This window comes from Silene latifolia, chromosome 1 (assembly GCF_048544455.1).
Source record: "Silene latifolia isolate original U9 population chromosome 1, ASM4854445v1, whole genome shotgun sequence".
Classification (NCBI taxonomy): Eukaryota; Viridiplantae; Streptophyta; class Magnoliopsida; order Caryophyllales; family Caryophyllaceae; genus Silene; species Silene latifolia.
Genome location: NC_133526.1, coordinates 188,136,264 through 188,161,213, shown reverse-complemented (window position 1 = coordinate 188,161,213; position 24,950 = coordinate 188,136,264). Strand labels below are relative to the sequence as shown.

General features: G+C 39.3%; 1 protein-coding gene and 1 long non-coding RNA gene across 2 annotated transcripts; one reads left to right on the top strand and one right to left on the bottom strand.

Moving 5' to 3' along the window:
- The first annotated feature begins 204 nt into the window (after positions 1–204).
- Positions 205–13,276, top strand: LOC141617030 (uncharacterized). Its single transcript, XR_012531079.1, has 3 exons — positions 205–238; positions 337–447; positions 13,029–13,276. It is a non-coding gene; the product is annotated as an uncharacterized LOC141617030 (long non-coding RNA).
- An 8,455-nt stretch (positions 13,277–21,731) lies between these two features.
- On the bottom strand, positions 21,732–24,601 carry LOC141589296 (uncharacterized). Its single transcript, XM_074410264.1, has 2 exons — positions 23,326–24,601; positions 21,732–21,922 (listed from the first exon to the last, which is right to left on the bottom strand). The coding sequence occupies exons 1-2, from the start codon at positions 24,599–24,601 to the stop codon at positions 21,732–21,734; spliced, it is 1,467 nt and encodes a 488-aa protein (XP_074266365.1).
- Positions 24,602–24,950: the final 349 nt, after the last annotated feature.

Below are 24,950 nucleotides of genomic sequence, written 5' to 3'. Positions count from 1 at the left end.
ACTCAAACCCGCTCTTTCCTTTCTTTCTCTCCTTTCCCGCGGACCAAACCACCCCCCCCCCCCCCTTCCCCTTCATTTTTCTGGTTTGTCTTTGTTCATCGACATTCTAATCCCAAAAACCCATAAACACCATTTTCACATACAAAATCAAGCTGTTTTGGCCACAATTTCTTCGTTTCTTATCGGATTTTCACGAAATTTACTTTTTCGGAATCCCCTCGCCGAGATCTACAACTTAGTATGTTCTAATTTCAGTTTTCTTGAAGTTGTTTTAAGACCAATTTTCGGAAATTCGGTATTATGTACTTATATTTGTGTTTTTTATTGCTTATTTAGGTGAAGGATTGGAAGACGAGTTTGGGGACTCGTATATTATTGAAGATAGCGGATAGTTGCTAGTTAGGGTTTGGGTTTGAGGTGCTAATTGCTCTTTTTTTCTAGCTTAAGGTAACATATTTTGAGTTACTCGACGAAAGATCGTCACATGTTTTTGATTTTTGTATGTTTGGTGATTTTTACTTGAGTAGTAGTTTTCACATGATAAATTTGTTGTATGCATGTTTAATTTGTGCCTTTTGTTAGTTTAAATTATTAAAGGTTAATTGGGGACGATTAATTAATTTTCAGACGGTCTCTTATTAAACAAAAATGGAAAAATAAGGTGGTGTAGGGGACGGGTGGCAGGCCCGTGGCAGGCCCACGGCTAGCTCACGGCTGCCCGGGTTGGTCCGTGCTTGTTTTGCGGTTTTTCGTACAATATTGGTCATTCGGGTTAATTAAGGTTAGAATAGTATAAGTAACAAATGGGTAGTATTTTGATAGTAACAAAAATTATGTTATTGGTAAAATTGTGCTTATATTAATAGTTATCACATGTTAGGGTAGTTTACAAAAGGAAATTGTAATGTTTTGTTGATTGTGCCGAAAACTGAGCCTTAGTCCCTTTGACTGATGCGATGTCAGTTAATTGAGTGATTGGTCAGCCGCAATTTGACCCGTACTGCCGCAGGGTCAGGGTTGCGGGTAAAAATTCGGTTGAATGATTTAGATAATCGGCCTTTTTCTTGTTTTAGGCCATTTATCAAGCTTTTGTTCACATGTATAGCTTATTGAATTTAATAGTGACTTGTATTGTAGAAATTTTAAAAGAAGGAAACTGAGGCAAATAGATAAGTGATTCTCAGCAGTTGCCTGAAGAACCTGTCCCTGTAACATCTTTAACCATTTGTACAGTTCAGACAAGTGTGATGACCTTCATGCCTAAACTGAAATGCATACAAGTATGCATTGGTAAAATCAATCTTTACCATAGTTTCTCTACTTGATACAACGATACAGAAAGAACAATACAAGGAAAAATTTTTTTGTTGAAAACACAGAGATGATAACTCCGCCTGTGAGTGTTTTCGGGCATTCGCTGCCGGTCCCAAGCCCGGATAAAGGAGGAGGGTTGCGGTAGGTCTGTGGCAGCCAGCATAAAAACTTAGTCACATTTTATGGACATGAATCGGAATTTGAACTTCGTTGGGGCGTCTCCTCAGAAGCGACGCGCTGCACTTCTTAGACCCGGGTGTAGTGAAAAGTATGTGAGGGTTGCTAGGTCGTCGCCCGGAAGCGACGCGCCATCTTTACATCTGGGGGTGGTGTCAAATAGGCAAGGGTGCGCTACATCTTCTAGACCCGGGTGTAGTGAAAAATATGCAAGGGTTGTTAGGTCGTCGCCCAAAAGCGGCGCGCCACCTCGAAGTATGGGTGTGGTGTCAAATAGGTTTGGATCTAGGAAGCATGGTCAAGAGCGGGTAAAGAAATCAGGACATGACTTTAGGAAGGGTAGTAGGTTACGGTTTGGTACTTGGAATGTTGGCTCTTTGACAGGGAGATTAGCTGAGGTAGGGGAGGTTATGAAAAGGAGGAGAGTGCATATAATGTGTCTACAAGAGACAAAGTGGGTCGGAGATAAAGCAAGGGTGATAGCGCCTTGGGGTTATAAGCTTTGGTACACGGGCAAAGACAAAAGTCGTAATGGAGTGGGTATTGTCATTGATAAAGATTACATTGATGATGTAGTAGAAGTATCGAGAAAGAGTGATAGGATTATGAGTATTAAGCTTGTAGTCGGGGATGAGGTGGTGACGGTTATAAGTGCTTACGCACCTCAAGTAGGTTTGGATGCTTCTTTTCGACGAGCCTTCTGGGAAGATTTAGAAGAGGTTGTAGAACGAGTCCCTATTGGAGAGAAATTGATCATTGGTGGTGACCTCAATGGGCATGTGGGTACTAGTCGAGTTGGTTTTGAGAACATTCATGGGGGTTTTGGGTTCGGGGAGAGAAATGAAGCAGGAAGTGACATATTGGATTTTGCTTTGGCTTATGACTTGGGTATAATGAACACTTGGTTCGAGAAAAGACATTCTCATTTGGTGACTTATAGAAGTGGAGGTAATGCTAGTCAAATTGACTTCCTTTTGGTAAGGAATGTGTGGAGGAAAGAGTACACCGATTGCAAGGTCATAGCTGGGGAAAGTGCCGCAACACAACATAGACTAGTGGTTCTTGATTTTCGGGGTAAGAGAGACTTGAGGAAGAGAAAGATAATCGGTGAGGCACGGATCAAGTGGTGGAAGCTACAAGGGGGAAACCAACAAGCGTTTTTGGATAAGGTTGGAAGTAGCGATATTTGGTCGGATTGCGAGGAGAAAGATATTGATGCAACGTGGGATAAATTGGAGCATGTTGTAAAGGATTTGGCGAGGGAGGTGTTAGGGGAATCTAAAGGGAATAGACCATCAAGTAAGGACACATCTTGGTGGAACGATGTGGTGAGACAAGCGATAAAGACTAAACGTGAATGCTATAAGGTTCTGGGGAAATGTATGAGTGATGAGAACTTTGAAAAGTACAAGGAGGCTAGACGAGCCGCTAAAAAGGCCGTACGGGATGCGAGGACAAAAGTTAACCAAGAAGTGTATGCCAGGTTGGACACGAGAGAAGGAGAGAAGGATATCTATAAACTGGCCCGCATAAGAGACCGAAAGACGAGAGATATTGGGAGAGTTAGGTGTGTGAAAGATATGGACGACAAGGTTCTGGTTCAGGATAACGAGATAAAGGCTAGATGGTGTTCTTACTTTGATAATTTATTCAATGGACATCAGGAACAAGGTTTTGGGGATGTAGAGGTAACACCAAGCATGGTTAATCGGGAATTTGTGCGTAGAATACAAAAGAGTGAAGTTAGAAAGGCGTTAAGGAAGATGGGGTCAAAGAAAGCAGAGGGACCGGATGGTATACCCATAGAAGTTTGGAGGTGCTTCGGGGAGAAAGGGATTGAATGGGTAACCATGCTCTTCAACAAGATTTGGAGGAGCAACAAGATGCCATCGGCTTGGAGGAAAAGCACTCTAGTCCCTTTGTACAAGAACAAAGGTGATGTCCAAGAGTGTTCCAATTATCGGGGAATTAAACTTATGAGTCATACAATGAAGTTATGGGAGCGGGTAATCGAGCAAAGGCTTAGGAGATATGTAGACATCTCGGAAAACCAATTTGGATTTATGCCCGGGAGATCGACTATGGATGCGATTTTTATCATGAGACAGTTGATGGAATACCATCGGGACAAGAAGAAGGATTTGCATATGGTTTTTATTGACTTGGAAAAGGCATATGATAGGGTACCAAGAGAAGTACTTTGGTGGGCTTTGGCGAGAAAGGGTGTGTCGCGAAAATATATTGACCTCATAAAGGACATGTATGAGGGGGCTAGTGCAAGTGTTCGCACTAATGTTGGGAGAACGGAAGAATTTCCTATTACCATCGGGGTGCATCAAGGTTCCGCACTTAGTCCTTTTCTCTTTGCTATAGTTATGGATGAGTTGACAAGGGATATTCCAGACGACATCCCTTGGTGTATGATGTTTGCTGATGATATTGTGTTGATTGATGAGACAAAAGAGGGGTGGAGAGAAAGTTGGAAGTGTGGAGGCGGACCTTAGAGACTCGTGGGTTCAGCCGAGCAGAGTAAGACCGAGTATTTGAGGTGTCCGTTCACTAAGGTGGCGGGGTTGAGATCGACAGAGGCGGGGAGTATTATTTTCGATGGGAATGTTGTTGAGGGTTCGGATTTCTTCAGATATCTAGGATCTATTATTCAAAAAGATGGGGAGTTAGACGGAGATGTGGCTCACAGAATTAAAGCGGGATGGTTGAAATGGAAGAGTGCTTCAGGGTTTCTATGCGATAAAGATATGCCCCAAAGATTAAAGGGAAAATTTTATCGCACGGCAATTAGGCCTGCCCTACTTTACGGCTCCGAGTGTTGGGCCGTGAAACATTGTCACATTCAAAAGATGAGTGTGGCGGAGATGCGCATGTTGAGGTGGATGTGCGGACATACAAGGAAAGATCGGTTAAGGAATGAGGTGATTAGGGAAAAGGTAAAAGTGGCGCCAATAGAGGACAAGATGATGGAAAACCGATTAAGATGGTTTGGCCATGTGAGAAGGAGACCTATGGACGCACTTTTGATTAGGAGGCTGGAGACTTGGAGAACAGAAAAGGTCCTTAGAGGTAGAGGAAGACCGAGACAGACATGGTTGAGAGTGATAGAGCACGATATGAGAGTTCTGGGGCTTGAGGAGAGTATGGTGACGGAGAGGGCACAATGGAGGGAAAGGATACATGTGGATTTTTAGTATTTGATGTTTTTGACAGATTTAGTGTTTTTTTATTCATTTAATTTAAAGAAATTAATTTATTTATTTTTCTCTCCTTTATTACACACTTTTTCAACAACCACTTTCTTATAGTTTTGACCTGGTTCATTCCGGATCCTTAACTCTATTTCGGTTTTTAAAAAAATCGCTTTAATCTTTTCTCTCGATTTAAATTTTAAGTTTTTATAAAGAAAGACGGAATTCGATTTTAAAACCTCTAAGTTCACCTTGACTTTCCATTACATTTTCGTTCTCCCTTTTTGTTTTTCATCTTCCCTTTTTATTCGCATTTTGAGGCGTGCGTTCACCCATGGACAGTTCGAAAGGATGATTCATGTCAGCCGACCCCAAATCATTTTGGGATTAAGGCTCTGATATTGTTGTTGTTTTAAAACACAGAGATGATGTTTTGAGATGGCCCGTGATGGAAGAATAAGAGCGTAAATAGTCTAGTGAGTCATATTGCTTTATATCAAAATATTTCAAAGCCAAAGTTCATACAGTTTCTTTAGTTGATGATCACAAATACAATATGGAAAGGCGGGGCTCCAGAACAAATAGCTCTTATTGTTTAAGAGTGCTCCATATCAGATACAGATAGTCTTTGTACAACAGGTCGTTTGCGGTTCAAGAAGGTGAACTGGAATATAATCAATATATTGGAATTTGACACGAGTGAAAAATGGATTCAGAATCAAATATAAATTTACACTTGTGGTAAGAATCAACTCTCCCACCCTAGAGGAAATGGAGTTAGAAATTTGGGGTCATTTGGTCTCTTACAATGGTAATGACCAGTCACCACCCAAACACCCTAAGACCATCCCCAAGCAAGGTCAATTGCTTGGTCATGACCTTGCTTGGTCATGGTTAATGGGGGTAATTAAGGTACTTAATTGGTGACCAAAGATGTTAATTTGTGACCAAAGGTCAATTTGTGACCAAACTTGGTCACTTTGGTCACAAATTGACCACTTATGTGACCTCCTATGTGTCCAAATTTGATTGGTGGAACAATAAAAAAAATAAAAAAAAAAGTATATAATATGATAGTGGGGTATGATTGGGATGTTGTGAAGTGGAAAATGATTGGGTTGATGACCTAGGTCGCGACCTTCTGCTTGGGAGGGTGAAAATAGGTCAAGGTTAATAAGGTGGAATTAAGAGTAAAATCGGGTCGTGACCTAGTTAGCGTGACCACTGCTTGGGGATGGTCTAACAGAATGAATTTACAATAAGGGGTCGTTTGGTCTCTTACATAAAGCCACCAACAAGACGACCCATACCCATTCAGATTAACATATTCAATCAATCTCCCACCCTTACGGAATGGATTTAGAATCTAGGAATTATCCTCCATTTTAAAATAACCAAAGCAAACATTAAAATGGATCAAATCCATTTCACTCCAATCCAAAACATTCGACCATAAATCCCTTTAGTTGTTGCTTTGGAAAAATGATGTTCCATACACAAGAGTGTCTAATTAGCCAGACTTGATACGACTAATAGTCAATTTTTATTATGATAGAATATGTTTGAATTGATCCGCTATTTGTTAGGAGATTGATTGAATATGTTAATCTAAATGAGAACGGATCGAATATAAATAGTATAAAAAGGGCCATTGGTTTAAGAGGGTGGAATGGAGGATCTTATACCATAGGAGTATGGATTTCAAACCCCATACCATCCTAAACTTGTTTGGTTTGAATATTTCATTAACTCTAGGAGGAAAGAGTTAGAAACTTTCGGAGAGAGTAAGGTATGACATTCCGGGATTTGGAATGCAGTTAGAATTCATCAAGTATTCTAACTTCATTCCAAAATGAGCCAACCAAACATTGGAATGTGCAAAACTCATTTCTATCCATAAAAAAAAAAAACCACACAACTCAACCCTAAATGTTACTATGTATATAGGTTCTATATAAGATGCGATTGAGTGGCACTAAAAATATATAGAAAGAGGATAAGGACTAAGGAGAGCAAGTCATTCAATTGTTTTAATGACTTTGCCACTTTTATGAAAGATGTGGCATCCAAAAGTCACTAAATACCCAATGAGTGTTTCAAAATTTCTTCTTCCTAAGAAATTAGATATTTTACTTGTATAAGACAGCCCTATAGAATATATTGTAATAAAGAATTAACTAGATGGAATTATGATCTCTAATCAAACGCTCATGTTGTTCACTCTTATATGTTGAACATACTACAAAAAGCGCGAATTTGCAAACAAGGATTACTTATGTCAATAAATCAGATAAGTGATAGCCCTTTCTTCACTTCCTACATTTTGTGCTAGCATGGCGCCCATGGCTGTTTCGGTTACCGTGAGATATAAACCAAGAGGTTGATCTTGTTGAGGTGGCATGAGCACTGGTGGTTTAGCCAATATCTCCTTGATTCGGTCAAATGCCTTCCGACAATCGTCGTCCCACATGGTGTGGTCTGTTTTCTTGAGCTTCTTGAAGATAGGCTCGCAAATCATGGTGAGTTTCGATATGAATCGACTTATATATTGCACTTTTCCCAAGAATCTTCTGACTTCTTTTTCTGTTTGAGGTTGTGGCATTTCGATCAGAGCCTTGATTTTGGAAGGATCTATTTCTATACCTCTTTGACTAACGACGTATCCCAGGAGTTTGCCAGACGTTACCCCGAATGTGCATTTCTGAGGATTGAGCCTCATGTTGTACTTTCGTAGCCTTGCGAAGAATTTGCGAAGGTTCGCAATATGCCCCTCTCTATCCTTGGACTTGACAATCATGTCGTCTACGTATACCTCAACTTCTTTGTGCATCATGTCATGTAAGAGTGTAGTTACGGTGCGTTGATATGTAGCTCCGGCGTTGATCAATCCAAATGGCATGACTGTATAACAATAGGTTCCCTATTGGGTGACAAAGGCGGTCTTATGCATATCTTCCATAGCCATTTTGATTTGATTATAACCCGCATACCCATCCATGAAGGATAGTAACGCGTGGTCTGCGGTATTGTCCACCAATATGTCGATATGGGGTAGAGGAAAGTCATCCTTAGGACTTGCTTTGTTTAAGTCCCTAAAATCAACACAAACACGGATTCTCCCATCCTTTTTGGGTACAGGTACTATGTTGGCTACCCAGTCAGAATACTCGGAAACTTTGATGAACCCGGCTTTGAATTGTTTGTCAACTTCTTCCTTAATCTTAAGAGCCCATTCCGTTCTCATTCGTCGAAGCTTCTGTTTCACAGGTTTGAAACCTGGCTTAATCGGAATTCTATGTTCGGCGATATCCCTGTCGATCCCTGGCATGTCTTTGTAGGACCAAGCGAAAACGTCTTTGAATTCATTTAGAAGGTCTATGAAATCGGCCCTTTCGGTAGAGCTCAAGGTAGTCCCTATCCTAAGTTCTTGGGGTTCTAGTTCGGTTCCTACATTGATGGGTTCGGTGTCTTCTATTACTGGTCCCCCTTCCCCTTCCTGTAGTATTTCTTTGGCTACGTAGGGAGGTATTTCGATTGAGTCTGGGTCTTGGTCATCCTTAGTATCATCGTAAACAAAATTGCACTCAAGATAACACAAAGAGTAAGCAGAACCTGATTTATTCATATTAAAATTTGAGTAAAGTTGAAACAAAGAAGCCAACTAATCCATGGTCAGTGGTGGCAAAGGGACAGTGGTTGGGGCATTTCCCGAACTACTGTGACTACTCGAGGCTAAGCTAGGAGAAACAGAGGAAATGGGGATGACGACAGGAGGAGACTTTCTAATGACTTCTCTAGACTTTAAATCTGACTCCGACTCCGACTCGAACTCATCGTCTTCTGGTTCTCCTTTGAACATCTCTCCTTCTCCAGTGGTGAGCTTGAAGAGCCTTCCTTGATTGTTGGTCCACTTGATTGATTTTCTCCATCCTTTCTGCTAACTTGCGTTGGTTTCTGTGATTAACGCGGTGGGATTGAAGTGGTCGTCTTGAAGTATCATGGTAATGATCTCGTCCTGCGCGGCCCTAACAAATCGATCTTCTCCAAACAAAAGACTAACAGCTTGTTCGTCTAAGCAAGGTGCTTGACGGGTTTTGACGGTAGGAACCGTTTCTGGAGGGATGAAGTAGCAATCGTGAAAGATCTCGATTCCGGCTAGCTTCCTCTCGAGATAATGCCAAGGCTCGGGAAACCCGTGAAAGAGTTCTAGACTTCCTTCTTGAACAAAGTACCCATTTAAGGTAGGGAGATAGGGTCGCATTTGGACTCCTACGTGCTTGCGGTTTTGGACTTGAGCAAGCATTTCGAGAACCTATTCTTTAGTGGGTTTGTACCCTAGTCCAAGTGGTATCCTCTTCGAGTTGCCTTCCTTATATGGTGCGAAGGTGTTTCTTCGGGTAGGGTTCAAAGGCATTCCAGGGAAGTATCCCTGGGTTTTAAGCATGTGGTTGACCACCAAGTTGGAGTAGGGATCATAGTATAAGGGTGCCAACTCACTTTCTATGACACTTACGCTTTGGAAGCCCCCAAGTTCATACACGGGATCTGCAAGGACTTGATTGTTCGACTGTTTTTCGATTATTGCCTTGATGGGTGACGAAGTGATCGTCACTACTTTGCCATTTAGTGGGATTTTGATCTTTTGATGAAGAGTGGATGTTACCGCTTTGGAAGCGTGAATCCAAGGTCTTCCTAGAAGTATGTTGAAGGAAGCTTCGATGTCCACTATTTGGAAGTTAACCTTTCGCTCAATTGGCCCTGTGGCTATGGTAAGGTTAACAAGTCCTACTACCTTTCGTCGTGTACCATCATATGCACGCACACCTTGATTGGTAGGGGTCCAATCCGACTCTTTCATGCCTAGCTTGTATGCCGTTTTGAGGGGTATGACGTTGACCGCGGAGCCATCATCTACCAAGGTCATTGGCACGTTCTTCTTTAGACAAATGACCGTGATGTAAAGAGCTAAATTGTGACTAGCGCCAAAAGGTGGCAAATCTTCGTCTGAGAAAGTAATAGGATTACTTAGCTTTGGTGATTCTTGGAAGACCAAGTTGACTACATCTTCAGGTGTCGAGTTATGTGCAACATTTAGTTTGGCCAAAGCTTGCAGTAAAGCTTGGCGATGTGGGAATGAGCTTGCTACTAATTGCCGATCGAAAGATCACCTTCGTCTTCTGTAATTGCTTGAGCAAATGGTCAGTGGAGTCCTCTTCGTTATCATTTGGTGTGACAATGTTGGTTGGACTGTTTTGAGTAGTGCTTTGATATGGACGACCCGAACGAGTTAGGTGGTCCACATCTTGATCTTCGCCATTTTGGACCATTTCTTTGACTAGGGAGTTTTCAATGAGATACTCGTCCTCATCATCGTCGGCCCAAACCCCATTGATTGTCGCTAATTCCCTCATTCTCATGATTTCCTCTTCTAGTCGTATGATTTGTGATACGTGCATTTTATATAGTCTTTTTAGCCTATTTTATGCACGTATTTCTATGCTTTTATCGTGGTTTTATGCTACGAAATGCCCCGAATATGCTACTTTGGTGTATTTTGTCTTATTTGCAGGAATTGACCATAAAGTAGTGAAATCAAGCCTTTTACCGCTCATTTAGCATGCATTTGGAGGAAGAGTAGATTTGGAGCGGGATTTATTGTTGTCTTGGGATGCGTGAAGGTGTTTCGGGAGCTAAAAAGACAAGTCAAAATCAAACTAACGTGAATTATAAGCTGCTGGAGTCAAGATCCACTCGATCGAGCACTTAACTGGTCGATCGAGTGGTTTTAGGAGAATAAATAGTCGATCGAGTGGTTTCCTTACTCGATCGACCAGTCCCTTATGTGTGTTCAGTCGATCGAGCACCGTACTTGGTCGATCGAAATTGTTTTTCAAGTTGAGTGTGCTCGATCGAGTGGTTTCTTTACTCGATCGAGTGGATATTGCTGACGGGCTGGGCTTTTTAGTTATTTTCCGTCATTAGGTTTAATTAAACTCCCAATTTCTTATAAATAGGAGTTAGGTCGTCAGTTAATGTATCTTTTTTTATCCGGAGACACTCTGACTCTCTCTTTTCTCTTGGAACGATACACTGTTACTTTGCTTTTTATTCCGGATCATTATTTCAGTAACACTTCTTCCCTTTTCTTCCTTAATTTAATGTTTAATTCTCTTTTAATTCTTGTTCTTGTTTATTTTATCATGAGTAGCTAGTTCCCCTAGTATGTTAGGATTAGGAAAGCCGTGGTAGCGATGTTTTAACTGACTTATATAGATTAGTCTTGCGATAGGAATTGTATTAGGCAATTTAACTGTTATCCGGTCGAATGAATGCATGCAGGAGACCATAAATTTAGTTAACCCCGACCTAGATCGAAAGATTGGAAGGGAAGGCTTGCTTAATTACAATAGGGTATTGCAGTGAGGGCGAAAGTTAAGTCATTTACGCTCTAGGGCGGTTTAAGGACCGAAAGGTGACGACCATAGCTCTTCTTATCAATAGTCTAATCGCCTTAGTATTCCCGATAGTATAAGATCTGATAGCTGCCACGGTGGACCGACTCCTAGCATATTCCCTTCTCTTCTGTTAATTTCTTGCGTTTATTTCTCTCTTACCTTTTCGTTAGTTTAGTTCAACATTCAAAACCCCCATTCCTGTGACACCCTGACAGACCGGATCAAACAGATAATTAGCAAAATAGCCTCCCTGTGGAGATCGACCCTACTTACCGCTGACTTCTGTTAGTAGTAACTTAGGTATTTATTTTTGGTACAAAACGACCGTATCAAATTTTGGCGCCGTTGCCGGGGAGGCGACGTTTTTTATCTGTTTTATTTTGTTTGTCCTTTCGCCTCAAGGGAAGACTAAGTACCTTGAGGTCTGTTCTTATCTTTTTCTTTAGTCTTTGTTTTGATAGGCCTACGGTTTATTAGACAAAGCTCGAGGGAGATTATTGAAGGGAAGGCTTGAGTACCTTCGATCCCTCTTGCCAAGATGACATCTGTCTCCCGACTAATTGCTCAGTTTGAAGCCCAAGCTGAGAAACCTGCTAGTTGCTCAGTGTTGAGAAGAATTTATTAACCCTATAGGTTTATAGACCTTGAGGTCACATTGAGTACTTGAGATGATGGGATGATGTTGTAGCTGAATGTAGATCCGCTTTCGGCAATCCTTAGCAAGCAAAAGGATAGAAAACTTGAGATCCTATTGATTTTTCAGAGTTTGGGGTTGGTATGTTACTACCTTATTTTGAAATGAGAATCTTGTGGAATATTTGAGGAACTTTCTCTTGGAGTTTATAGCTTGGTATTGGGATTCTTGAATGAAGGTTTACTTTTTGAGGAAACCATAGTTGACACTAGTTGGATATGAATATAGCTTTGTTGGAAGCTATGACCTTAGGCTTGTGGAAGTTGTTTCTGAATGTTTGAGGATTTGGAACCGTTTTGGGTGTTGTTGTAGTTTGTGATAAAAGTGTTTGGCATTTCCTTGTTGTCTGATTTTCCTTCTTCCTTGATCATGAGCGTTACTGCTCATACCTCTTTTCCTTACTTCATCATACTCCTCTCATAAGTTTGATGTTGGTAACCTAGGAAACTCCGTCTTTGACACCCATTTAGGTTCGACTTCAATTCTTACCTCATAAAATTCATACAGCTCCTTTGATTATTATTCTTATTATATGTTCACTGCTTGATAGCCTTTGTGTTCCTGACTAGTGGATGTTTATCCAAGTTGGGGCATGACCTCAGGTACTTATTTTGATAGTATGGGGTCAGCTTAAGTACTAGCCAACCCTTCGGTGGTGTCCTTAGGGTACTCACTTCACTTTGTTTTAAAAAAAGTTGTGGGTCTTGGGTGCGGTGGTGTGTATCCGCATGTCTAGGTCTGCGCAGATTTTAGGCTAGAGTTGTGTTGTCTCTTGGCCATGTTTTCTTAATAGTAACCGCTGAGCCAAGATACCGGTTCGATTACCTTCCCTACCTCGTGGTATAGACTCGAGTTACAAAGTGACTATTGACCGTGCTAAGAACTTATGCCTGTCTTTGATATATTGCCCTTTCTTGTATGGTGATTTTATGAACTCGTAATAGGTGAGATGTAAGCGGTTCTGATTGATAAAGTTTGGATTACTATTTGTTATCTGATTCACATGATAGTTTAGTTTGGTCAGTTTAGGGGTCATTTGTTAGAATACATGATAAGTAAATGGTTTATCAAATTGTTTACATGTTACATTACATGTTACATAAATTTTGACGATTCGTGGCTGGGAGGACTCGAAGTTACTCCCCACTGAATTGTGGCTTTCGTGTTTGTATAAAATGCGATTGACAGGTTGTTGATGCTTTGTTGGGGTCACAGACGAGCTAGTGAGCAAGGAACCTTGGACCTAGTTTGACTATTCTTTTAGTAAACCTTTTCTATTTTGGTTTTGTATATAATTTGAAGGGACATATGTCTCCCTTTTCTATTTTGGGTTGTATCCTTATATTTCCGCGTCTTTAGTTATGTATGTAAATTAGTTATCAGCTTTTGCAGGGTTTATGACACTCTTCTTGAGTTGGATTGGTTGTGAATGGTTTAGGAAGAAAATTTTTTGAAATTGCAGGTTTTTGACTAGTTGAACCATTTACAAACATATCCTACCAGTTTTTCTGTAGAAATTACGTTATTATTTAAGGCTAGATTTAAGGGTGTCACAATTGTAAGGTGAGATGATTAAAATAAATATAAAATTTTATTAAATAAGAAAAATGAAGGTATCAAGAATAAGAAAATAGGGAGAGTTATTTAGAATAAGAGGGAGTATAAGAGGGGCCGAAAGTATAAATAAGACAAGTTTATTTTACTACCTAGGCATCTTGTGAGTCTTACAGATTACCGGTTATGTTACACTCTAGCCATGTGTTGTGTGTTTCTAGAATCTAGACTGAAAAATTGAAAATTTCACAAAATATAACCGCCCTCCGACACTCCACATGCACTTCTCAAACGCGTCAGATTGCCGTATTATTATCAAATGAACTCTATACAAACATAAAATAAAATGGAGATGTTATACAACCATGTAATGTTACACAATTATTTGCCAATTTGTTTAATAAACGTTCCTTCATCTTATCATCTGCTCATGACACATTGCTACTTTGCTGGTCTCTGACACAAGCCAATTTATGCGGAATATCATTGAACACGGATTCTCATTTAAGAAGACACTATCCATCCTAAGTTTAAGACGTGTTAAATAGCATACCAATTATGTATATAAGACAAATATATTGATTTTTCCTTTGCATTCTTATATAGCCAAGTAGTATATACTTGACGGTCTTAAGCTTAAGATGTACTCCATATACTGCTGTCTTAAGGGAGAGAAACTGATCATTGTTTCTCTTAGCATTTCTTTACTGAAAAAATAAGATTTAGAATCCCCACACGTTGTTAAAGATCCTAATCTCAATCGAGTCAACTGAAAATATTCATAATATATACTGTATACAGGTAGACATTAATTTCTATCAAAAAGTTATGGGTATGCACTACCATGTTAAGTTGACAGGTAGAAATTATTTTTCTGTCAAAACAATTATGCTATGAAGTATGAACCACCATGTTACTTTAAATTGCGAGAACTTAAAGTTGCTAATTTACTCGAAATTAAACCAAAACCGTTTGTGTTTGCTTCATTGTCCAAAATTTTCAATATTAGTATCTGGGTTATTCCGGGTTTATTTTTTTTCACAAATCATTTCTACTTTTGACTTTTGAGCTTCGAAAATGTTCTGATTGTTGTTTTTACATTGTGCGTACATCTGAACCCCTACCTTGCAATGTACTTGCGTTCCTAAGGTAATATTGTTGTTGTTGAACCTGTACCCTGTAATTTACTTGCGTTCCTAAGGTAATATTGTTGTTGTTGATCTCTACTACTAAATCATATTTTCAAAAAAAAAAAAAAGGTTGGTGTTTTGGAGTTCCATTAAAACAATCCAAAAAAAAAGGAATGGATTTGGCATTAAAAGCCGTGAAACCATTGAAGACATATGTGTTTGATGCTACAAAAGAGTATGTTTCATACATATTAAGCTGTGAGGATAATCTAGTTACATTACGGGAAAGTCCTAATGATGTGTGCAATAGAAAGGGGGATATAGATAAAAAATTGAAGAATGGGAAGGATAATTTGAAAGACGCGAGTAAGGAGGTCGCGAGTTGGCTTAAAGATGTAAGGATATTGAGTGATGATGAGGAGTTGAGGAGCATTATGAAAATGGATTTCGAGGTGGCGAAAATGGTTATGAGAATGATGGAGCAAAGGGTTTTGAAAAGGGCGGCAAGAGAGGATTTGGGTTTTCAGTAATTGGTGGTTAAAGTGATGAGGGAGCTTAAGGAAGAGGTGAGAATGTGTGATGAGGATATTTATAGGGATTTAGTGAGGGAAGAGTATGAGAAGGTCGGTCGAGTTGTGGTGGATGTGATGAAAGAGAAGGTCGAGGAGTTTAAGAAGGTTTTAAAAAGGGATAGGAAGATGGCAATGATGGCTACGAGAATGTTGAAGGATGCCGAGTTGGAAAATCTTGTGAAAGGAGATAAGGAGATGGAGGAGATTGTGAGGGAAGTCGAGTACTTAAGCGACGAGGAATTGGGGGATGAGGCAGAGAATGGTCAGGGCCAAGAGGAATCTAAAGCGTTATTACAAGTGACCGTGGATAGAAAATTTGTGAAAGAAAACCCCGACAAATTGGTGCAGGCGTGCAGCCTATACGAAGTTCACAAAAACTTCAGAGAGACGGTCTCTCAATAGCGTTATTGAGAGACCTCTCACATGATGGGGCGAGGGATCCATTGAATTTCTTTTTTCTCTCATTGTAATACCCCGTAATTTCATAAGTAGTTATATGAATAATTTATGTAATTCAAATAATTAATTAATAATAATCGCATTTATAATAACAATTGCAATAAGACGGTAATTAAATAAATAAGATGAATAAGCAAAGACGGAGTCGGGCTTTAGCCTTGGGCCGTGTGCCATTGGGACGTGTAGTATTAACTGAGTCTGGAATTATAAGGGAAGTCGGGATTTAATAATAAAATAAGAAGTTTTGCTAATTAACTCATAAAGCCTTCTATATGAGTAGCATAAGCCTTGTACCCTAGCCTCCTTATGCAAATTAAAATCTGAGATTAAGTAATTGGAGAAGGGATTAAGGATCTAGGAAGAGCAAGAGAAGAATTTGGAGCGATAATTTACGAAAGGTAAGACCGTCTTATGTATACACTTTGCCTCCTTATAACTCGTTAATTAGACCGCCTTAGGACTAGCTAAGACCACGACCTTGACCGTGGGCCACCAGGGACTGACCTTACCCTCCGTTGACCACCATTGACCGACGGGAGAAGGGTATTTGCAGGGGTTTTTACGTGATGGTTGTGGGTGTTCTTACACGTTTTATATATTGTATTGAACCCATATGCAATCGTGATGGACCTGGGTTGGGTTAGGATGGTACCTAGGGTTGAGTCGACCGCCATGGGTGGTCATTCGTGGTTATAGGTGGTGGCTTGTGCGGTGGTTGACGGTATTTCGCGAAAACAGGACAGGTTGTTGGTGTTGTCGTTAATTCGAACTATTGGACCCTTAAACGGACTCGACTTGAGATGGGTATGGTTGGGTTGGTTCGTGGTGGTTGGGTAGACCACTGTGGAGGTTTCTTGGTGGCTGAAGATGGAGATTTGTGGTGGTGGTGGCCGGAAAACGTGAAACAGGGGAAGTGCAGGGGTTTTTGCTGTGACCATCTTTAGACGGCTGCCTTGGCCGGTATGATGACGGTGAAGGGAAGAAGGACACACCCCTGGAACCACCGTGTGTCAGAGATGATAATGGTGGTGGCCAGAGGTGGTGTCGTGCGCTATGGTGGCCGTGGTTACGGGTAGTTGTGGGCCGGTTGTGTCATGTGTGTTATGGCTTGTTGTTGTTGTTGTTGTAGGTCGTGGGTGTTAGGGCGTGGTGGTGAGGCTTGTATGGTGATTAGGGCTGGTGTGTGAGGGTGTGGCTGGGTTGTTGGCAGTAGGGACCCACGGTGGAGCTGGTGGTGGAGTGGTTGTAGCCATGGTTAAGGGTCGGTATGGGGAGTGTTTGACACGGGTTAAACCGTGTGTTATGGGTGTTGGGTTATTTGGTGAGACGGGTTTTTGGATCGTAAATTTTATAATTAATTAATATCTAATAATTAATTAAGCTAATAAGATACAGAATAATTAATAATTAAATTATAAATTGCTATTAGGTGACGGAATTGAAGAGGAGTATTTCTGATTGCTTTTCTGAGCTGCATAGTTGGATAATTTGCTGAAAAGGTAGGATAATCTACTCATTTTAACTATATGTTTGATTGAGATGGCTTGAGCATGTGATATGGTAATTGTTGATGATTTCTGTTGTTGAGATTGATATGTTATTATGAGATGGAATATCGTTATTAGACTGAACTATTATTGAGAATTGAGTTGAGTATAGTATATTACATTTATACTTTGTTGAGATTGGAATTGTGAATGATTGGACGGCCCCGGGCTGGTTCTACAGACCATGTCTATGGTGGATAATGTGAATGGATATTAGACTGCCCCAGGCTTAGTCTCTGGTGGATAACGTGTGTGATTAATTGGAAGGCCCCAGGCTTAGTCTTTGGTGGATAACGTGGACAGTTGAGATTGGAATTTGGCATGGTGACAGTTGTGAGATTATTATTGATTGGTTGTTTTAATGTACTTTATCTTACTCAACCTCGTGGTTGACAGTGTATTCGTGAACACATGTGATTAACCATAATGGGGGGCAGATTTGACAAGTACTAAAGATTAGCTGACTTGGGAGCTTATGGGAATGCGTGAGGACTTGACCAATCTACCTAGAAGTCTAGACCACATAGATTATTTGATCACTTTATTTATTTCCGCTGCGAGTTGTATTAAATTTTATATTAAGTTTTAGTTGATTAATTTGTACTCCCTCCGATCCAGACAGATGTAAACACTTCCCTAAAACGGACGAACCAGACTAATGTAAACATACCATATTTGGCATGGAAAATGACAAACTTACCCTTACTATCCTTATCTATTTACAAGTTTACAATAAACTCACCCACTCACCTAAACCCATTTAATACCCAATTCACTCACCTAAACCCATTTAATACTCCCATCCATATCCTAATCTACCCATATTAACCCACCCACCCATTACCTAACCCTTCCCTCCAAAACCCTAATCACCATATCAGCCGCATCATTCAACATCTCTCTTTTCCTTCTCTATCTTCATCGTCAACAATCACCAAGTAGATCATTTTTATCTTCAACAATCAACCCTAATCACCTAACATATCAATAATCATCATTCTACTACTATAAATTGTTTTTATCTTCATCATCCCTCACATGCATCATCTTCATCGTCCCTCACAAAGTTAGTACTGTAATTTTTTTTTTTTTTATCGTTTTTCTTCTTATTTTGCGATGGATGGGCATGGATCTGGTTGTTATTGCACACTTCAATGTTTCAGAGTTGGGTTATATTGATGAGTCACCGAGTACAAAGGGTTTCTGGGAGTATGTTAGCAGATTTAATGCTAAACGCAAAATCTGTCATGAAAAGGAACGTCTTGAGCAGGAAGGTTATTTCTAAATCTCTTGGTAGCTTTATTTCTTGTTTAATTTCTCGTTTAATTTCTGAAGCGATTAAGTGATTTGATTGATTCTCTGATTGATTCTCCGATGAATTTTGATTTATAAACGATTTGGTTAATTCTCTAAACGATTTCTGATGATTTACTGGTTGAGGTATTGATTCTGATTAAATGAACAAGTGATGCTTCGTTTTTATTTCTTGTTTAATTTCTGATTTCGATCTAAACGAATTCTGATTTCTGATTAGTGGTTTAATTTCAGATTTCTAAATGATTAAATTTCTGATTAAATGAACAAGTGATGATTTACTGGTTAGCAGATTAAATGAATTCTGATTTCTAAACGATTTGATTGATTATCTGATTTGATTCTCTGTTTAGCGGATAATTTGATTCTCTGTTTAGCGGATAATTTGATTCTCTGTTTAGCGGATAATTTGTTTCTCTGTTTAGCGGATAATTTGTTAGCACATGGTTCTGGTTTATTGTTTACAGTATGTTAGCACATTGTTCTGGTTTATTGTTTAGCAGATAATTTGTTTGATTTTGATTGTTTACGTTGTTTTGGTTTATACTGTTGCTGTTGTATCTCGTTTATATTGATGTTGTTAAGGTCATCTAGTTGGTATTGTTTGTTGTTCTTTGTTTGTTGTTGACATTGTGTCGCCCAATGATGTCTTCTTTGAGGGTAGTTGCTGCTAATTGTGTCATAACCCCAATATTGAAATGGGTACTTCATGCCACCCCAATCATAGATTGGTTAAGGAGGCATGAAGTGGTACCATTTTAAAGCTCAATGATGAGAGGGTTTTTATTCTCTGAGAGCTCCAGTGCTGCTGCCTTTTTCCTGTTGCTGGTTATTGTTGTTCCTTTTCTGACTCAATGAAGCATTTTGTGAGAGTCAAACTTGGAAACCTCATGTTGTTTGTTGTGTTACCCAGTGATGCTTCTTTGAGGGTAGTTGCTGATAATTGTGTCTTACCCTAATATTGAAATGGGTACTTCATGCCACCCCAATCTTAGATTGGTTAAGGAGGCATGAAGTGGTACCATTTTAAACCTCAATGATGAGAGGGTTTTTATTTCCTGAGAGCTTGGTTTGCTGCCAACAATGATGACTTCTTCACTGTTGCATTTAAACATGACTTAGAGTTTTTTCAACCACCAAGTTTACATTTGAACATGAATTTTACTTGCATTACACATATCATTGCATTACATTAAAACATGACTTAGATTTCATTACACATTGCATTACACATATCATTGCATTACATTAACCAAAATAAATGACCACAATTAAAAAGGATCATTCAATAAGATGTTTAAGTAGTAAACATGCAGAAAAATCTGATCATGTTTCCTACTGAAACATCCAGCCAAAAATAAAAAGACTACTTCAACTTGTCATTCCCTTGTAAGATCAATGAAATATTCTTCGTCACTTGCAACCACCACTTCCTCTACTTCCTCTACTGCAGGTAATAATGCCATACCTTGTCTTAACTCATTAAGACTATCACTACTACAGAAATCATGAAGGACATCGGACTTCTAGACACATGGACATCGGATTATAGGCCGATGTAGAGTTCAGTCCCGTCCATATGGGGTGTAATGGACATGGGACTTTAAACCGATGTCCATTAATATATGCACATCGGATTTTTAAATATATCCGATGTCCATATGAGTAATGAACATCAGATTTTAACATTAATCCGATGTCCATATGTGTAATGTACATCAGATTTTTATAGAAAGCCCATGTCCTTTGAAGCTAGAATTACATCGAACTTTTATAAATCCGCTGTCCTTTATATTGTTTTTCTTTGTTTAAATTTGAAAAGAGCAGGCCAATTCATATTGCATTACACCAATTTGAATGCCAAAACATTAATACAAAACATGTCAACTGCCATTCAACCAAAATGATCGATTTCAATTAATAAAAACCGATCCCAATCAACATACAACGCAACCGTCCCGTCATCCGAATTCAACAACTAACGAACAACAACAAAGGGCATAACAAATCCCAACCAACATAACATGGTCTTGCAGATCATGTAATCAGTTTTTCAAAATGCAACTACCTAATACATTACTACGCTAGCTAGCTATCTACGGCTAGATATTGAGAAAATAGTTCGCCCACAAATCCCGAACCTCATCTAATTCTTCTTGTGAATATGGCGTGGTGTCTTGAAAAACCTGTAATGCATATTAATGACAATGGGGCAGTCAGACATGGCCTCACAAGGGCAGCTTCATATAAGCTAATAATTAAGGGAAGAGGGTGCAGCAGCTAGCTCATTGAATTGGCAGCAGGTTCGCCCACAATGCGTATAGGCAGCAGGTCAAATCTTGTTTCACTTTTGATGTAGCACAAAAACATAACAGTCAAGATTTATAAACAGACACAAATCTTCAAAAATGACATACTATTATGCCAAAGGATATGGTATAAAAGTATCGAGAATTACCTTCAAAAATCAATATCATCGTACACTGCATGACAATTTGAGAGCTATCGTATCTTCTCATGAATAACCTGTACCACCAAAACACCAAAATCATTCAAATTATGGCACTATGTGCTGGAGCATCTTGATGTCAAATATCATCACTTACCACACTTCAGTATGTGTGAGTTATGCTGAATAAAAGCAAAATATACAAACTACTTAAACCACTAAGGCATTTAAACTCAAGTTATTGAATCAAAGTACTGAATCCACGACGTTTTGGCCAGTACACTCTGTGCTGGAGCATCTTTATCATCAGATGTAATAGATAGTGTCCATGACTTTTTGGCCTTCTAGAAATAAACTTACATAAAGGAAAAATGAAATGAAAGACAACTACAATTGTAATAGTTGCATGGAAAACCATGTTAAACAATTGGCATATTTACCTCAGAAGCAAATCAGTAGGCAAACGTCCCAGCCTCACCATAATAATGTCAAATACATTGCAGCATGGAAGAGAACTTTGAGCGAAGAAGAAGAATATTCATATCTGCTGATTTTTATCAGAGGGCAAAAGCAAAGTAAAAATCATAGTTAATGCTAAATTCTATCAGGTCATAACAAAATAAAAGATTACTTGAAACCGTTTTAAAAAAAGCTACCCCATAACATCGCCCCATCAAATTCGACTATGACCACCACCTATCTCACATTGTCAACCCAACATGTATCCCTCCTTTACACCCACCATAAACCATCACCCAATCAGCACAATTCAAGGCAAAAGTAAACAACAACTTGATTTACTCTCATGAAATGTGGATAAACGAGAAATGGGGTCCTGGTATGATTTGCCTAGAAGCCTTGGGGCATTAGCTTCCATTAGTGACCCAGATTAGTGTATCTGATCTGGATTCATATTGAGAAGGGAACCAATAGAGAGGAGGATGCCCAAAACAATCGGAATCCCAGTCAGAGAAGAGGGTGTAGTAGACGAGCTGGTGAAGCGTGTGTGGGTGATGAAGGCTCATCAGCTTCCGAGACACCGAAATCAAAACTTCAGCTATCAGTCAAATTCAACCTAGAGATCTAGTAATTTTTTAAAAATAAACTACACTTCTCGTAATTTCAAACTGATTTTACAATCAATTTCAAACAGCCAGATACCGAAATACCATGAAAGATTTGCAAAGTGAACATCTTATTCAATTTAACCTCAAATATATATATACAAAATTGAAAATCGAATACCTTAATAATGAAATATACCTGAAATCCTAAATCGATTTTCATAACAAATGGAGAGTCGGAAATCGACGTCGATCACAGGTGGAGGCGAAAGGACAAGCGATTATCACCGTCTTGTAGGAGGCGATGGTACAGCCAAACGGCGAAATTCATTAATCAAGACGAACCCCATCTAAAAAATAATTGATTGTACTGATTAGCCAACAACTAACAACCCTAACTTCTAATCTAATTGATCGAAGCAAATGATAAAGCTATACGAACAAGACGAACTGACAGATATTGTAGGTCAGTATAATGTAATTTTAAACATAATTTAAGACGAGACTCATTATCAACGATTAGAAGTAAAAAGAAAAAAACATGCATCCATTTTCGGTATGGCAGTGACGATTTCAATGGCGATAATGCAGAAAAGAAATAGGATGGGAAGATAGAGACTTGGATGGGATGTCGAGGTGAGGAGCAATAATGGTGAAGTTGGGTGTTGAGGGAGATGGGAATTAGAATAAAAGAGGGGTAGTGAAGGACACTTAGGGTTTAGGTTTACAAATAAAAGATGGGAAGACAAGTAATAATGGCTACGGTTTACAAATAACCGTGGCCGTTTCATCACATTTGGCTTCGGTTCTATGCTTGAACCGTAGTCTTTTCCTTCGAATTATATTTATGGCTTCGGTTGTTAGTATACAACCGTAGCCATTTATAAAAGCCTACGGTTATTTTCAACGACCGTAGCCTTTTGTACATGCCTAATGTCATTTTTCTACTAGTGGATGAACGATGAAGCAGCAACAGCAGCTAGGATTTTGGGTTTTCGATCGGGTTTTGAAGTGAAGAAGCTAAGGGATGAACGATGAGATAGAGAAGAAAGGGATGAGTAAGCTAAGGGTTTGGGTTTGGGTTTGTCTAAAAAAAAGAATGATATGGAGTAAGTATAATAGATTGACTCAGTATGCTAGTGAAAATAATTTGGGGCGGGGGAATTGTTTTCATTTTGCGCCCAAATTGAGGATTATATGGACATGGGTTGTAATTTAATCCGATGTCCATTATAATGGACATGGGTTGAAAATAACAACCGATGTCCATATAATATAATTACATCAGACTTTTATAAAAATCCGATGTGCAAACTTATTACATCTGTTTTTTCAAAAATCCGATGTCCATCCACTGATGTCCTTGATGAATTCTGTAGTAGTGTATTGCCCTCACCAATTTGATCCAAATATGCTAAACACTCCCTCACTAAGTTTGCATCAACTGTCAAGTTTAATGGGAGTATTCCCTGCCTTAGAAGTGACTCCTTACTCATATGAGGAATATCAAAACTGTTGTGTCCCTTGCATTTCATGATTTCCACCATGACTGATTGTAGAGTGAGGTAGTTGAAGTTCAACTTCATGGGTTCATGATCTTTAAATGCTGCATGTACATTACCCACTAACTCTTCAACTGTACTGGCAACTTCATCATTTTGAAGTGTTTGTAATGACCTAAAAAACCCTAAATCGTTGATGTTCAAATCTGGACTGTTAGGTGGTTGAAATTCTAGATGAATGTTAAAACCGTCTGAGCTGACAGCAGCCCTAAATTCTGGATCATGGTCAACAATATGAGGTCTTGCATTATCTTGTTGAATGGTGATGTTTTTACTTGCATTTGCTGGCCATTTAGCCTTAATTGCTGGAATAATGTCGTTGATCAAACAATCTTTGGTTACCTGTTTTGTTATTGATTCAATAGCCTTTGTTTCTATTGTTCCTGCCTCCCTGTTTTTGCTTCGTCTTGCTGCTGGTACATGTTCAATGAAAGGGAATACACCAATTTTCCCATCGAAAAGTAACTCACCATCTTCTCCATACATAGGCCTAGCCACCGCACACATAAACATAACCTTAGTTATGTACCTCTTCGATTGACATGAACGATATGGTGGTTCTTCACCCGCAACAATGTAGTAGTTGTCCGTTGTGGTTGTGAGATAAAACCACTTTTCGTCAATATGGACATTGCATGACATGTCTTTGAACTTGACCATATTTTCATCAACATAGAGTGAGGCAAGTGAAAACAAAAGCCGTCTTAATTTGTTTGAATCGTTTAGTGAAGGGTGTATTGGATTGCTATGCTTTTTTAATTCACCTTTGTCGACCCATCGTTGGACCGTACCATAACCAACTTTCAGTTTTTTTGCTATCTTGCGCATTGATGAACGGTTCTTGAAAGGCATGCTCTTTATCATCTCAATGTTCATTGGCACCGTTGGTGCATTGTTGTTGCCCAACATACGAGAAGGTAAGTGGACCGCTTCATCAATTGATATCGCCTTAGCTCGTTTCCACCATAACCATACCGTCTTTCGAGTGACGGACCATTTCAATGCCGCTTCTTTGATTATTCCCCTAGGAGGGACGCCTTTATCGGAGTTCGCCATCAAGAAATGCACAAGACCTTCTTTTTGTTCTATTGTTAGGTTTTTTATACCCATTTTGTTGAACTACTAACCTGTTTTTTGTGTGTTTTTAGCCAAGGTAAGAAGAAGGCTTTGGTGATAAAATGAGATGAAGTGAAGATGAAGTTATGTGTAGTCTGTAGTGTTTATGTAATAGAGTTGGGTTAAGAATCTTAAGATGATGTAATAGTTGATGTAGTAGTAGCTGATGTCATTGTATTGGGTGTTGTGTAGTTAGGCGCCAAAATACAAAATTTGGCAAAATTTTGGAAAATTTCCCACTGTTGCTTTATTTCTACGTGGGAAATGTGTTTGTAAGTGTACTTTTTATGTAACTTAAGTGGATGGTTTATGTAACTTAATCAAGATTAATTTATGTTTACTT